The 15,456-nt window shown below is 39.1% G+C and overlaps 1 protein-coding gene across 6 annotated transcripts in view; it reads left to right on the forward strand.

Moving 5' to 3' along the window:
* The window catches only part of LOC139968796 (zinc finger MIZ domain-containing protein 1-like), a 168,479-nt gene extending 153,128 nt beyond the window's left edge, over nt 1–15,351 (forward strand). For 4 of the 6 annotated variants that reach the window (XM_071973194.1, XM_071973195.1, XM_071973190.1 and 1 more), the window contains 14 exons: nt 624–774; nt 2,193–2,445; nt 2,713–2,973; nt 4,341–4,556; nt 5,107–5,248; nt 5,642–5,777; nt 7,439–7,649; nt 7,856–7,961; nt 8,085–8,307; nt 8,699–8,856; nt 9,557–9,652; nt 10,193–10,374; nt 10,693–11,604; nt 11,860–15,351. In XM_071973194.1, the coding sequence (XP_071829295.1) occupies nt 624–774; nt 2,193–2,445; nt 2,713–2,973; nt 4,341–4,556; nt 5,107–5,248; nt 5,642–5,777; nt 7,439–7,649; nt 7,856–7,961; nt 8,085–8,307; nt 8,699–8,856; nt 9,557–9,652; nt 10,193–10,374; nt 10,693–11,604; nt 11,860–11,964 (3,152 nt within the window). In that variant the 3' untranslated portion in view covers nt 11,965–15,351. The remainder of the gene's footprint in view (nt 1–623; nt 775–2,192; nt 2,446–2,712; nt 2,974–4,340; nt 4,557–5,106; nt 5,249–5,641; nt 5,778–7,438; nt 7,650–7,855; nt 7,962–8,084; nt 8,308–8,698; nt 8,857–9,556; nt 9,653–10,192; nt 10,375–10,692; nt 11,605–11,859) is intronic. The other 2 variants (XM_071973193.1, XM_071973192.1) reach the window with 2 other exon arrangements.
* The last annotated feature ends 105 nt before the right edge of the window (nt 15,352–15,456 follow it).

Consider the following 15,456-nt stretch of genomic DNA (forward strand, 5'->3'; position numbering starts at 1 on the left):
TCTAGCAAAGTTTATTAGAATGTAATGAAATTATTCATTTTCGTCCTTTGTTAAAATTTCATTTATATTTTCATCTGTATCGTCTAAGATTAAAAGGCAAGTGTTAATCTCTATTTATGTCAAATTTGTTATGTTAAAATTGTCAGGAATGGGAGACCAAAGAGAAAAAGCTTGCTTCTAAGAGTATATAAGACTATATGGAACAGCCCAGTGCCGTTGTGTTTTAATAGTAAATGGTTTCTTCAGTTTTTGAGGGTTCTTTTTAAATTAGTAATTGTCGGTTTCTGGTAAACCTTCCATTAACAGTCATTTGTTACAGCAACCCTAGCAGTCTTTATCTGTGATTTATATGGATAAGTAAAATAACTACCTACGCTTACAACAATATCAAGCCTCTCAGCAAATTCCATCTATACAACATTTGCAATTCTTATCTTCTGTTTCAATGATTCATATTTCCCAAGAAAAATCATCACCTATCCTACAGAAAGTATTGAGCCTGTCAGCAAATTCCATGGTGGCAGTTTTGAGACAATCAGCTAAATTCAATTATGATGGTATTGCAGTTTTTGTTTTTTTACTAAATTCTGGTGTTGTTTTTCTTGTTTCATGTTTATTGCTAGCAGGACCTATGACCAACATGAACCCTCAGTTCCAAGGCCAACAACACCCTTTTGCCAGTCAGGGGAAAGCAGGTTACAATATGCCAGCCATGCAGGGCATGGGTCACTACAGTAGGGAGAGGGTTATGCCTCCTTACAGAACATCTAACGTGTAAGTACCTATAAAATCATTGACCGTTGCTTTTATTAATTTATTCAAACATTTAGGAGGACATGGTCCTGCTGGAGTTCATTTGGTAACCCCTTCAACTGTTTATAGTTCACAAAGTTACCGCTGCAAAATTTGGGTTTCAAATAGTGTTTTTTAAAGGCAAAAAATCCCATAGTTTTTAATTTTGTATAATGTAAACAAGAAATCATGACGTCATGTTTTCAGCTTAAGCATCGTACCGGAAAGAACTAAGGTAATCAGGAAGCACTTCCTCATGACTGTAGATGGAATTGTTGCTTGTAATAACGGTTAAATGTGTTGCAAGGTTCTTAATGTAACTGACACTGGTTCGAAGAACTGCTATTAGAAAAATAGCAGGTTGAAGGCATGGTGTAAATGTATGATAATGTTGGCATACTCATTATGTATATATATCTCCAATATATAGCAAAGTGAAAGACTGTTGTATACAGTATTCACTCTTCAAGACACTTTGATTTGTTCGTATTTAGTTCCTTGCGTGAAGCAATGGAAACATATGTAGTCAGGTTGGTGTGTACATGTGTGCATGTGTGTATCTGTGATACTTGCTTGGGTCCGCCATAACTCAAGAACACGTCAATGGATATTTGTCATACTTGTTATGTAGATGTATTGTAGTGAGGAGGTGTGCCCTATCGGTTTTGGTGCTGACCTTATGAATAATAATGAGGTCATAGGGTCAAATGTAAAAATCTTTAAATTGCAAGAAACTCTGCAACCTTTGATCCCATTGTAGCCAAACTTGGTACCGAGTTGTTGCTTAATAGCTGGTACATGTAGGCCTAATTTTTTGGGACCATCTGGGCCCCAAACATTTCAGGGCTTATTTTCCACGTCAAATGCATTTAGGGACACATTTTTGGGGCCCGAATTTGCGGGACACAATTATTTTTGGGACCATTTGTGCTCACATTTGAGGCTATATGGCTATATTTTAGACTTATGAGGGCCCAAATATCTGTCGGGCACACTTTGGGAACCAAATTTTCGTTTGAACCTTTCGGGCCCAAATGATTTTGATCCAACACTTTTCTGGACCTAATTATGGGTGGTGCCATAGGGCTGTTGTGTTAGCATTAACTTTACTAATGGAGTGACTGATATATGGTACCCTGACGTTGTGTGAGGTTGATTCTATGCATATTCATAAGAGACATTGTCATATTATATTAACCAGAGGTATGGTATGACGATAATATTGGGTGATGACATATACATCACATTGGTCTTCGATTAAGCAAGGAACCATAGTGCCCATTTGGGCTATTGTTAATTTCTAATGAAAAGTTGAAATAATTCGTTTCTTATTCATGGTGCTTTGTTTCAGCTGTGTCACATCATATAATATTAATATATGTAATTGTTTCTGCTACTAGGCCTGCTGGCGGTGGTTACCACGGCCCAATAGGAATGCCGCAGATGGGACCGGGTGGAGGCGGCATGCCTCCTCACCACCAACAACCACCAATGTCTACTAATAACTTCAACAACAGGTCACAACCAGCTGCGGCCGCGGCCGCAGCGGTCGTGGCAGCGGCCGCAGCCACAGCAACAGCGACAGCAACCGCAACGGTCACTGCCATGAAAGAGCAGGAGGAACAGCAACAACAGATGACTGAATTCAACCAGGTGAGGAGTGTTAATAGAGGATATAATGGTTAGCATATGTACTGTGTTAATAGATGATATAGTGGTGGTCAGCATATTATACTGTGTTAATAGATGATATAATGGTCAGCATAATATACTGTGTTAATAGAGGATATAGTAGTGGTCAGCATATTATACTGTTTATATTAAATATATTATATTGTACACATTAGAAGTGCAAGAAACTTGTCACCTCTTCATTAATTATATTCTCGTTCAAACATTTTTGCTTCCTTTTGTATACAGCAGATGAGACCACAATCTGGTTATAACGTCCAATACCAGAATCAAGGAGGGGGACCACCAATGAACCAGATGTCATCCATGCCAAGGCATCCGTCAATGTACAACCAAGGCATGATGAACAGAGGCTTACCCCAACAACCACCATCCTACATGAAGAGACCATACCCTGGACATCCAGGGCATCATGGCCACCCGGGACACCCGGGCCACCCCAGCCATCCTAACCATCCCAACCATCCCAGTCAACAAGGCTTCACTCAGGTTAGATAGCAACCAACCTCTCCTCCAGTTATCCTCCTCTTTATTCACTTGTTTGCTTTCATCAGTTCATGTTTTCACCAGACTTTAGGTTAATGGTAACAGTTTACTGTAGTAGCCGTATGGTGTTGTCTGAACCAGTGGTACAGTGTAACTGTAATAACACTGCATAAGGAACAGTGTTGCATTACTGTTGGTATATGACTGAGTTGCAACTAGGATGTTGTGTTATAAAGCCTATTCCATGAAAGGATGGGGTCCTACAGTGTTACTGTAATAACTCTGCCAAAAGGAACAGTGTTGCATTACTGTTGATATATGACTGAGTTGCAACAAGGGCGTTGTATTACAAAGCCAATTCAATGAAAGGATGGGATCCTAAAAGATATGATCCAACTATCCAATCATTACAATTGTAGTAAATATATTCCTCCTACCATATGCATCAGTATTCATTTAAAATGCAGAGATTTGAATGAGTGGAATTTATGTCAGGTTGCAAAATGATCTGTTAAACCATTTGAACATGGCAACCTTAAATATGATGATGTTTGCATGATTGAGTGGACTTTGTGCTTGAAACAGTTGGTTATATTGTGATGTTGACAGTATATATAATTGATGTTAATGCATACAATCGGTTGTATGCTGTTCACATCTGCTTTGGAAAAGTTTAAATTGCACTAGTAAAGTTGTGGTCTAGTCTTTATTGTGTGTTTAACTAAGATTCATTTGAACAGATGTTGGAAGCTTTTAATAATTTGACATCAGAGCTCACTAAATCATCAGCATGTTTGCTCTCTATTTGGTTGGTCACACTTCAACAGGCGTTGAATGCTATTCTTGAGATTAAGTGTTATATGTGTTATAAATGTTATGAGATGAGTGTTATACGATTTGAATGGTGAAGCCAGCATATACCTGCCTGGTAGTGTTCTACCTGAGTTCAATATGACTGGCTTTATGATTTCTTGTGACACTGTTCCCTACATGACTTTAAAATGCCAATGTGTGATAATTTGACATATGGCAAACAACCTTTAATAACTTTAATATGGAGGATCAAAACAATTGATACTACTGAAGTAGCTACTCTATTGTCTAATTGTCATTCTCTGACAACCATAAATTCATATCAAGGAAGCTTAAAATGGAAGTTGTTTTATGTGTATACCAAGGATTGTTTTTATTTTTTATTATTGCCATCAAAGCCAATGCTTAGCTCATTTTCTCTCACTTGTAATGGTTTTGCTGTATCTAGTCAAATATTGAATAAGAGTGACATCTGTCTAATGCTTTGTGTAATAACTTTTAAAAAGAAGTTTTTAAAAGAAATTTATATGAAATATTTCTCGTTTTATAATCACTAGGGCCCAGTTGGTCAGCCGTATAACAACATGCCACCACAAATGGGGCCGAAACCAGATGCTTCTCAGTACCCGACACAGAATCACATGGCCTCAGCAAACTATCCTCCAAATATGGCAGGCAAGCACCCCACAATGGGACCTCATTTCTCTCAAGGGGGCCAGTACTTTCCCAGACCTGGGACACCAAATGGTTCTCAATATGGACCTCAGGGAATGGTAAGTGCCATTTTAACTACTAACAAATATAAGTGTCTGGAAACATGCTACCACACACAGAAATTTACATTATATGGTATAATGGTATACTTTATCCAAGCTTAAAACATTTCTGGACTTATTACTGACAAATTTAAAGTTGATGTTAAGGGAAAAGATAGTTGAGGAGTGGAGGGGTTGGGAGGACAAGATGAGTAGCATGTTGGATGCCAGTGGGGTGCTACAGTGTACTTGGAGTTACCTGAGCCATCTAATCTGATGGTGAGGTACAGAGTTGTTAAAAGGAAGGTTGTGTACCATGGCATCTCCCTGTTACTTTAAATCAATGAAACTACACTAGGAACGATGAAAACTTCACAGGTTTGCCCGTGAAGGAACAAAGGGTAATGCTATTTGTGTGGGACACAACTGATAATGACTTGTTTAATATATTACTAGATTTGGACAGAATGGTGCCAAGTGACAACCCAAGGTAGCATAAACCTAGCTTTCAAGTGCTAATAATAATTTTTTGTCAATATGAATATTATTACGTTAAATCTTTCAACAGACTAATCAAGGTATGAACTACCCACCGGGCATACCAGGGAACCCTACTCCACCACTCACCCCTAGTCCAAGTATCCCACCATATATGTCACCTACCAGAGATGTCAAGCCATTCCCAAGGGGAATACCCGATGTACCAAATAGTAAGTACAGGCTTCACCATCGTACGGTTAAACCACTGATGACGACAGATGGTATATACAGTATATATCACAACTACTCATTCTGAATAAATAGGAGAGACATATTCTATTTCAGCATATAAACACATACTGGTTTTGACTACTGTAAATGAGTGGATTGTTTTCTGAATAATAGGAGACATACTTTATTTCAGCATAACACATTCTGGTTGCAACTACTGTAAATGAGTGTATTGTTTAATCCACTCATTCTGAATAATAGGAGACATATTCTATTTCAGTATATAATACACATTCTGGATTTGACTACTGTAATTCTTTAATCTGTAACCTATTCTTAAATGTAGTTTACTTTAGTGTAATGTCAATAATCACTTGCGTTCGTATTCACAGCTGTGGATGAGTTGCGTATGACTTTTCCAGTCCGAGATGGTGTCGTCCTGGAACCTTTCAGATTAGAACACAACCTAGCAGTCAGTAACCATGTCTTCCAGCTGAGGCCCACAGTCCATCAAACCCTCACATGGAGGTATGTAGTATTACCAAACACCTACAGGCATATTGTTAATGCAATGATTGTGTACAAGCTGTGTGGATATCAAGCATACGATTATAACTATACCAGTCTAGTGCTACAATCCTGATTGCTGCTGCTTGACAAACATATCACGACACACCTCAGAGTTGAGGATATCACAAGGTTGACATTTAATAATCAGGGTGATTAACCAACAGGTAAACTGATGGAAAAGATGGCTGCAATTCCCTCATTTAGAATAAGTCAACACCCACCAATCAGGATTATAATACAAATGATTGGTGTTATTTGCCATTTAAAGTATGGTTGCAACCAAATGCTGATTGAAGTAGTGATGGTTTTTTCACTGCCCTGGTAAGCAGAATGTACCACCCCACAGGTGTAGCATTCCCTGATTTCAGCACCATTGTCATCATCATTCAATGAAATCCTACCGATTGCAGGCCTTCCTTCCTATCATAAGTCAAAAGTTTTCATTGAAACAGGCTTATTTTTAGGCTCACTATATAACTAGGTTTTAAACTTCATTGACTGCATTGATTACTGGCTGATATTTAACACTACATTGCATATCGGTGATCCATCCTGCTGTACTGTTATATTAATATAGTACTGAATGATTGTAAATGTCAGTTGAAGTCTATCGAGCTCATATTAAACCGATCATTGTTTACACAGCAACAATTTTGAGAGAGGTGCTGGTTACCCACAATAACACTAGCATTTTAATTAACCTACAGTACAGTGGATCTTAAACATTGTCATGGAAGTTAGGCATGTCAGCCAACCAAAGTTAGAAGATATTAATAGAGTTTCAGTGGCAGTATTGGCTATGTTGTAGGCATGGTTCTATGTTAGGGATGGTGCCTGGATTTAATTAAGCAGCAAATACATTGTTTTATTGCGTCTTTGTGTCTATTGTTGCGTGTAATTGTACATGTTTGCTTTCATTGCTGTTTTCTTTGTAATAATTGAAGTCACTGAGTTGAGCTTCATGTGTCTGTAGATAGACATACATGTAATACTGGTATTGCATTAATAAGGCCACATGTTATTTCTTGTACTTGTAGTTTAACACACAAATCCCTTACTGCTACTCACTAGGCAGTATATAATAAAATCATGTTCATTCATACTTAGTAAAGATTCCTAAATCCTATTGGTCCATTCAGGTCAGCTGACCGTGGTTAATCCTGTGAGTAATGCACGGTAAAATTACGGGGCATCACTTTAATAAATCTTTGGTTATATGTAACCAAAAATGTTTTGTTTTATGATTTTTCCCCCACACAAATTGTAGTGTATGAATGAACAGGGTTAATCAACGGTCTAGCGTGAGTTACTCACATGATTAATGCACTCCGGGTGTTAATGCTATCGCTGGATGCACTCAGGCTCCGCCCTCGTGCATCGCTTGCATTATCCCCCGATCGTGCATTAATCCTGTGAGTAACGCACGCTATACCGTTGATTAACCCCTTATTCAAGCTAATTTTACTGCCAAGTTGTACATTGGTGTTATCCCTTAGTACATGTAAGATGCCTTAGTCATGTAGCATATAAACATCAATACCTAATTTTCAGCTGGCTGCTCAATAGATACAGTGTGTACTTATAGCATGATCAACCTAATTTTGATTTGTTTTTGTCAGGTCTGACCTAGAGTTGCAGTTCAAATGCTACCATCATGAAGATCGTCAGATGCACACTAATTGGCCGGCGTCTGTACAAGTCAGTGTCAATGCAGAACCGCTGACCATAGAGAGAGGAGAACACAAGACTTCCCACAAACCTCTCTATCTGAAGCGAGTTTGTCAGGCGGGCAGGAATACAATCCAAATAACGGTTACTGCCTGTTGCTGTGTAAGTGACTTTTCTTGCTACTATTTATAATATTGACATGGTTTAGAGAGTTGTTTGGTGGGAGAGGTGTGTTTTTTGGAAAGTGAGTAGCTGCAGCTAATAGAACTGATTGACCAAACCAACCTGTTTGGCCCTCTTTCTACATCCTGAAAATTCCTTGACCTGTTTCTCATCTGTGATGTCATTCATTATTGTCTCCTTTGCAGTCTCACCTCTTTGTGTTACAATTGGTGCATAGACCAACCCTGAAATCAGTCTTATACGGTCTACTTCGGAAAAGATTATTACCTGCTGAACACTGCATCACCAAAAGTAAGTTACATTCTGTTGTTTTTTCAAGACATATTTTAGATTTTAATATAATTGCAAGTGTAGTCATCACACTCCTTATTGGCATATTGTATATTAATCATCATCATCGTCTTTTCCTTACAGTCAAGAGGAATTTTGCGAGTGTGGCGGCATCGAGCGGAGCATTAAACGGGGAGGATGGTGTCGAGCAGACTGCCATAAAGGTGTCTTTGAAATGTCCAATTACTTTTAAACCAATTCAGTTACCGGCCAGAGGGTCAGACTGCAAACACATCCAGTGCTTTGATCTGCAATCCTACCTCCAACTAAACTGCGAGAGAGGATCGTGGAGGTGTCCTGTTTGCACGTAAGTAAAAGCCATGTTCCACAGCTTGTTAATACCTTTTAGAACTGCTTGTTGAGTTGCAATGGCTTTCATACTGGATTCATGCAGAGTCCATTGTCAGCTGTTGTAAGTGTTGTATGTATATTAGTATCTTTATACTGGAATCACTTACTACTTGAGAGTGTGTTGGTGTAGTCTCGCTATGTGTTAACTCTGTTTATAATTCTTTACATGTTAGTTTACAGACCAGCTATGTCATCTCGTAATAACTAGAAGGAAACGGAACAAACTGAACATTTTATGTTCTAAACAGAAAAGTGGGGTTTCTTCTATTTTGTCATCTCTGTTTAGCCATGCCATAGGCATCGGTAATGTTTGCATGTATTAACAACATCCTCATATCTTCTATCAGGAAAACTGCCTTGTTAGAGGGGCTTGAGGTGGACCAGTTCATGTGGGGCATTCTTACAGCGGTGCAGTCCTCTGAGTTTGAGGAAGTTACCATAGATGCTACGGCTAGCTGGAAACCAGTAGCTCTCAAACCAGATTACATCAAAGAAGAAGAAACAGGTATGTTGTTATAGGAGATGATTGAGCAGTGGTGAGGGTAGCAATAGATAAGTCACCCCTATTCCCCTCCCTTGTTGCCCTCTAACATTCACCCCTATGCCCCTTCCCCTTCCCTTTTCTCCCTCAAGAAGAAACAGGTATGTTGTTATAGGAGACGATTGAGCGGTGGTGAGGGTAGCAATAGATAAATCACCCATATCCTCCCCCCTCCCCTTCCCTTGTCACCCTGTAACATACACCCCTATCCTCCCCTTCCCTTGTTTCCCTCTAACATTCACCCCTACCCTACCCCACCCTCCCCTTCCCTTGTTGCCCTCTAACATTCACTTGATGTGAACACATGGTGTGAACATGTGAATATCCAACCGAATCAAAACAGTTAAACAGCTGTCTCAATTCTGAATTCTGAATTCTGAATTTAGGTCAATTGAAATATTAAAATAGCTGTATATGTTTCACACTGCCTTCTCACCACTACTGCATTCTTATCATCTCCATTCTGTTTAATAATATTCAAATGCGGTCAAGGTTGACCTCATTCTTTGAAACCCACTTCCCACATAGTTCTGTTTCAGGTTAATCAGCAGTAAAAGTAAACTGTTTTACTTTCTTTGTTTCTAACAGGGACCATGAGTCAGTCACATGTGTAATTGTAGCAGCTTTTATGTTTAGTTTTGCTTTCTTCTTCTTCTCCATACAGATCAACCGTGTCATGCCAAGAGGTTTAAGGCTATGTCCCCTAACAGTATGACCATGCCAGGACTACACACCTATGATCAACAGTTTGGAGGACAGAGTAAGTACAAATTCTATCCCCAAATCTCTCAGACTTAATTATGTAGATAATCAACAATGTTGCTCTGAGTAATCATCTGTGATGAACAGATCGTTGGGGGTGTATCAAGTCAAGTGTCATGTCATGTCATGATTGCTTGGAAGTTCTATGAAACCTTTAAACAACCTTGGTAAATTATCTTTTGATATTCAGCTGATCTGGACTGCGTAGGAATGGGAAGACAAAAGGTTAATTGAAAACTGATGAATTTCTTTCCCAAAGAAATGAATCGTGGTTGTTTTTGTGTAACTTTTGTTTCCATGGTGCAGAGATGTGAGGTTAAAGGTTGTATAGGATCAGTTAAGAGTCATTGGTTGAATGTAAGAACAGGGAAACAGCTTTAACGAATTCATGGTAGCAACTGAACAAACTCCTGTCATGAGTACCTGGATTTTAACACACTTGTATAAGTGTTTGTCAGCAGCTAGACTTGTGTAAATAATACCAGAGAGAAAAACACATCCAATCTATCTTTCATGATTCTTTGTTTCTCTCACCCAGGAGGACACAATGCCAACTTTCCTATGATGCCAGAAAGCTTTAACCAAATCCCACAGTCCAGCATGCCCCCATCTTCGGGGGCTCCTAACAGTTTCAGCGGACCCCCTATATCCCACTTTGAAGATAACATAGCTACCACAGACATGGTACCTGTGGAGAAGCAGTTTAACCATGCATTAGGGGTATGTCTTGTTGCATTTCCTATTTGGAGCATAAATTGCTTTATGATATTGCTTTGTTATTTATCTTCTTATGTGAAGACAACTTGCTTTATATGGTATTCCTTTTAACCATGTCTTATAGTATGTCTCATCCTATGTGGAGGTTTAACTTAGTACTTAAAGTACAAAAAAATTACCCCAAGTCATGCAATGTCTACAAGCAGGTTAGATGTTACACAGTTGGTTTGTTAGAGTATTAGGTAGTGAAATGGCTTATTTTATTTATTTTTTTATTTTTTTTTCTTCACAAAAGTAACAACTTGACTGCTTTCATTTCAGATGAATCTTCAACATAGTATGCCCCACCCAAACTCCCACCCTGGGGCTATGAGACATCCAGGCCCACCTCATCCACATCCAGGTACCCATAAAGTTGGAAGTCCTGCCATGGTTGCAAGCCAGCACCCTGGCCATACGCCCAATGCAGGATCACCAAGAACAATGAACATCAGACAAGCCAATCCAGGGATGCCTCACACACCCACTATGTCAATGGTTCCAAATGGAATGCCTTCCACACCAAACAGTATCATGGCACCACATACGCCTAACAGTATGCCTGGTAACCACGGCATGGGTGGTGGTGGACCTATGGGTGGTGGTGGTGGTTCCATGGGGTCAAGACCACCACCCATGAGTAATAGTAATATGGCTGGAGCACCAATGAACAATAGTAGTGGGAGTATGGGGCCTGGACCACCTATGGCTGGTGGTGGCCCACCAATGAACAGTGGAATGCCATCTGGTCCATCCATGACTAGTGGAGGGAACATGGGGAATAGTGGTCCACCTATGGGTAACAGTTCAGGAATGGCAGGTGGCCCACCTATGAATAATCCAAACCAAGGAGGTATGACTGTGTCCACGACCCGTGCACCGCAAGTGAACTCGAATCCTCATTCAAACTCAGGAGGGCCTGCTTCGGTTGGAACACCACATTCTCAGACAAACCCATGTACACCACAGCCTAGCAACCAACCAAACCAGGGCCAAAGGTCTGGAACTCCCAATACTCCGATGCCAAATACTCCAAGGGGTGCTGCCCCTCCTCCACCTGCTCCTCCTCCTCAAACAACCATGGCACCTGCCCCTAGCAACCAATCAAATGCAACCAGTAACAATGAGCTGAACTTTGACCCAGCAGCTGTGATTGATGGAGCAGGAGACAGCCAAGATGCGTTAGAGAGTTTAGTGAGTATTCAGAGATAGTTATTGCTATGTGTCTTTGTAACCACCTATGCTTTGCACTTTGATGGTTTCTGTATTGAAGCTTTAGATTTAGTTTATTAGGGTCGTGTAAAATTGGAAGAACAAAATGTTGTTACTTTCCCCCATAGATGTTAAAGAAAGTTTGACAGTTGTCATGATAATTTACATTGTGAACTGTTTTACACATTGTATGCTTCAACCTGTTTATTAATAATTCCTCTTCATTCCTCTTTTCAGCTTACTTCTGAAAACATTGATGAAGAACTTTTGTCGATACTGGGACCAGACACCGCCACAAATGAAGCCAATGATAGCGAACTTTTGTCATTATTTGATTCCTGATGGATTTATGGAAGATTTTATCTGTTAGATATGTACTTAATTGTGATCAGATATGAAAATAGAGATATATTTTTTAGAAAACAGACGCTCGAAAAAATGACGAAGAAAAAAGACCTCCAGAGAAAGAAGTTTACCGCCGTAGTAACGACATTCTTACAACTTTTTTTACCGAGATTGAAATATCTACGACGATGAAGCAGACAGTTTTTGCTTTCTTTGGAGAGAAGACTTGTTGGCCAGTTGAAATGCTTAAAACACCATATACTTAGTATCCCACCATGGTTTGTTCATTAACCAGTTAAAGCGAGAGATGCCATAAGCAGACTTAATATTTCTCGTTGCCGATAGTATTTATTAGCATGAGACTAATTAATGGGTGATGATGGATTCTATGGAGAGGCTGGGTCTAAGCTTAACTCCATCCCAACTGCGAAAAGTTGGAGGTTTACGGACATACTCTCGAATATTAAATGGGACCAAGTGACAAGTGTGCAGTAAATGACAAGACTATAAATGGAACCAGCTTACCAGAATGCACGCCAAGCGATGAAACAGCGCCCCCTATGTCAGACAGTCAGATTAAACTGAGGCATTATGGTTAATGCATAGACAAGGACGGGGCCATGATTTAACCATTGGTGTGTGGATGGTACCCATCGCCAGAGGTTGCGGTGGTGGGAACGGATGAAAAATCCTGCCGGGATATCGTTTCTTTACTGGATAAACGTTCGCTTCTACAAGGACGGATATATTTCTGGCAGTGTTTGTGGAAATGAAAAGATGATTTCTTTATGAGGTTTGGTACGTTCGTTGACTGGACATCTTGGTCGTCGGTGTCGTCCGTCGTGCAGAAAAGAGAAAGCTTGTGGAGTAGTGTGACACCAGGTGAATGCTACTGGGCCAAAGACAAGACATTCAGGGGGTATTTGTAGTGAAGTAACAAAAGGAGGTGGAGGAGGAGAAAGTATTGTTTTAGAGTTTTCAAAATGTGCAAAGAAAGATGAAATCATTTTGTTTTGTACATTGGCAAAAAATTGTTTTAACACATTTGAAGAATGTTAATATTTTTGTACGGAGCTCGGAGGTTCCCTCTCGGCTCCTCGGGTTTCAAACAATAACTTTTTTTTTTTTAATTATTTAAGTATTTATTGAAAGTATTTGCATTTTTGGCAAAATTCATTCCTTTGTATATAAACGACCTGTATATATGACTTTTTTTCAGTTTTTTTTTTTCGTTGTCTTGGCTTTGTTTTCTATTTATGCGTTGTACAGCTGCTTTAAGTGTTGCTCACCACTGCTGCTACTGCAATGACCAAACTTGGACCTTTTATTGAATTATGGTTGACCTGTCATGACATACCCAGTCACAAGATACACCCCCTCCAACACAACAACAGAGACTGACTGAATGTAGCTGGGGTGACCAGATTTCAAACTGGGTGTTAGGCATGTCAAACTGGATGTCAAAAGGAATGTCGGGTTGACCCACCACGTGGGCTGGTACTCCTAACAATACCTTCAGAATACCATCGAACATGTTTGTGGTCACCCTGGGTTGGGATATTTTAGAATATCCACTTCTCAGAGCAGAACAATTCAGTTAAACATGATGGAAGGTCATTCTGGGAAGGGAAGTCCTTTGGGTCGGCAGGCAGACCAGTTCACATGCATAGCATATTACAATGTACTTAAATATGCATGGCTGTCATCTAAAGGTAACCATACTTTGAAAAAAAAGACAAGTCTTAATAGAAACCAAACTTGTATCCTTGTTTTTTCTTTTAATTGTAAATTGGATGTTTTTTTTTGTGTATTCAATTATTTCTACACATATTTTCTTTCATCTAGCAGTCTTTCCCCTGTAGAGCTTTGTAGTGATTTTAGGTTTCCTTGGATCAGAGCATACCAATTGGAAAGACACAAGTAGTAGCTTTAGGAATCTGTAGGATGAGATGTCCCCAGTCTCATGCACACTGATAATGAGTATGTCTAATCAACTAATCTGATGTAGAAGCCAGGAGGGGAGGTGAAGTGGGGGGGGGGCATTATTGTGGTGCTTAGAGAAGCTGCTTACATTATAACTAATCCAGAAGATGGAATTGGTTGATTCAACTTGTTGTTTCATACAATTGATGTTAAGCATGTGTTCTCACCCAACAAGGTGCAGTCAGCTGGAAATTTTTTTTTTTTTGGTTTGCTTTATTTGCCTAGTTCCTTGCATCAAAATAACACTAGAACTGGGCACATATAGTCTGTGTGTTTAGATGTGTTTTGAAAACATCCCTCTCAATGACGGGGGTGGGGGGGGGGGCAACAACCACCTAAAATATTAATAGTCTGAGAGGTTAGAGAATGGCCAACTTCACTATGTAGCATTAAATATGTACAACTACATCTTACAAATGTCTTAGCAATTCAACCAGAGGTTATACTCTATATTAATGATATAGCATTTCCATGAAGTGTTAGTGATTTCTAATATTAGAAAAGAAGTTGATGCTGGTTGCTATGGTAATACGTCTGTTTCATAAAAAGCTTCTTTGGGGGTATTGTTGTGCTATTGATTGCAGCAGTGTCTTTTTTCCACTGAAATATTATCCATGAGGCTTGGGACAGATTAAACTTTGTAAAGCTGGACATTTTAAATATCCTCAAATGGACTTGAACCACCTAAAATACTGGTTGAAACCACCTTAACTTCGAATGGTGTCTGTGAACCTGGTACTTGCTTATTAAATCAAACCTTTCCATTAAAAGAAACTAAACTCGTAAATTGAGTAGTGTTGAACTTTTTATGCCCATTTACTACTACTACTAATGGAGTAATATCACAATGTTTATATTGGTACTGGTCAACATTTCTTGTACTTACTTGGTGTTTGAATTTATGAATCATGCACGGTGCTATGGTGACATCAGAAACTAAGCCATATCATTGGGTTTTTTTGCCTTTCTGCGGCAGTGAAAAATATTGTAGTTTTCTTCATTTGTTAAGGACAACATCAGTTAAAACAGGTCCTCCGGACAAAATCAAAATGATAAATTTCCAAAGTTGAAACCACGAATTCTGAGGCAGACCGAAATTACCTTGTACCTTTGTTTCTCTTTTAACAGATAAAAAATCCTAAATCAAATTATTGATATGGTCTTTGTTCAAAATGGTCACCAAACTTGTGCTTTTCTTCTCCTCCTGCACCATGAAATTGAATGTATATTTGTAGAATATGATAGAATTCCAATGCTTTGTAACTTATTAGTACAATGACCTATTGTCATCTTGTAACTTATTGGTACAATGACCTATTGTCATCTTGAAATTTTGTATCTTTATTGACTCCTTATTTTACTATTTATGAAAAAATAGAGTGAAATTCACAGATGCCAATATTTAATGTCTTTTCTTCTCTTTGATGAGTGATGTTTACCTATGTGTACAGTACCTATGTGTTTAACTATGTGTCATTCTTTTATGTTGATGTCATGTACAGAACT

The sequence above is a fragment of the Apostichopus japonicus genome, chromosome 6 (genome assembly GCF_037975245.1).
Source record: "Apostichopus japonicus isolate 1M-3 chromosome 6, ASM3797524v1, whole genome shotgun sequence".
NCBI classification, from domain to species: Eukaryota; Metazoa; Echinodermata; class Holothuroidea; order Aspidochirotida; family Stichopodidae; genus Apostichopus; species Apostichopus japonicus.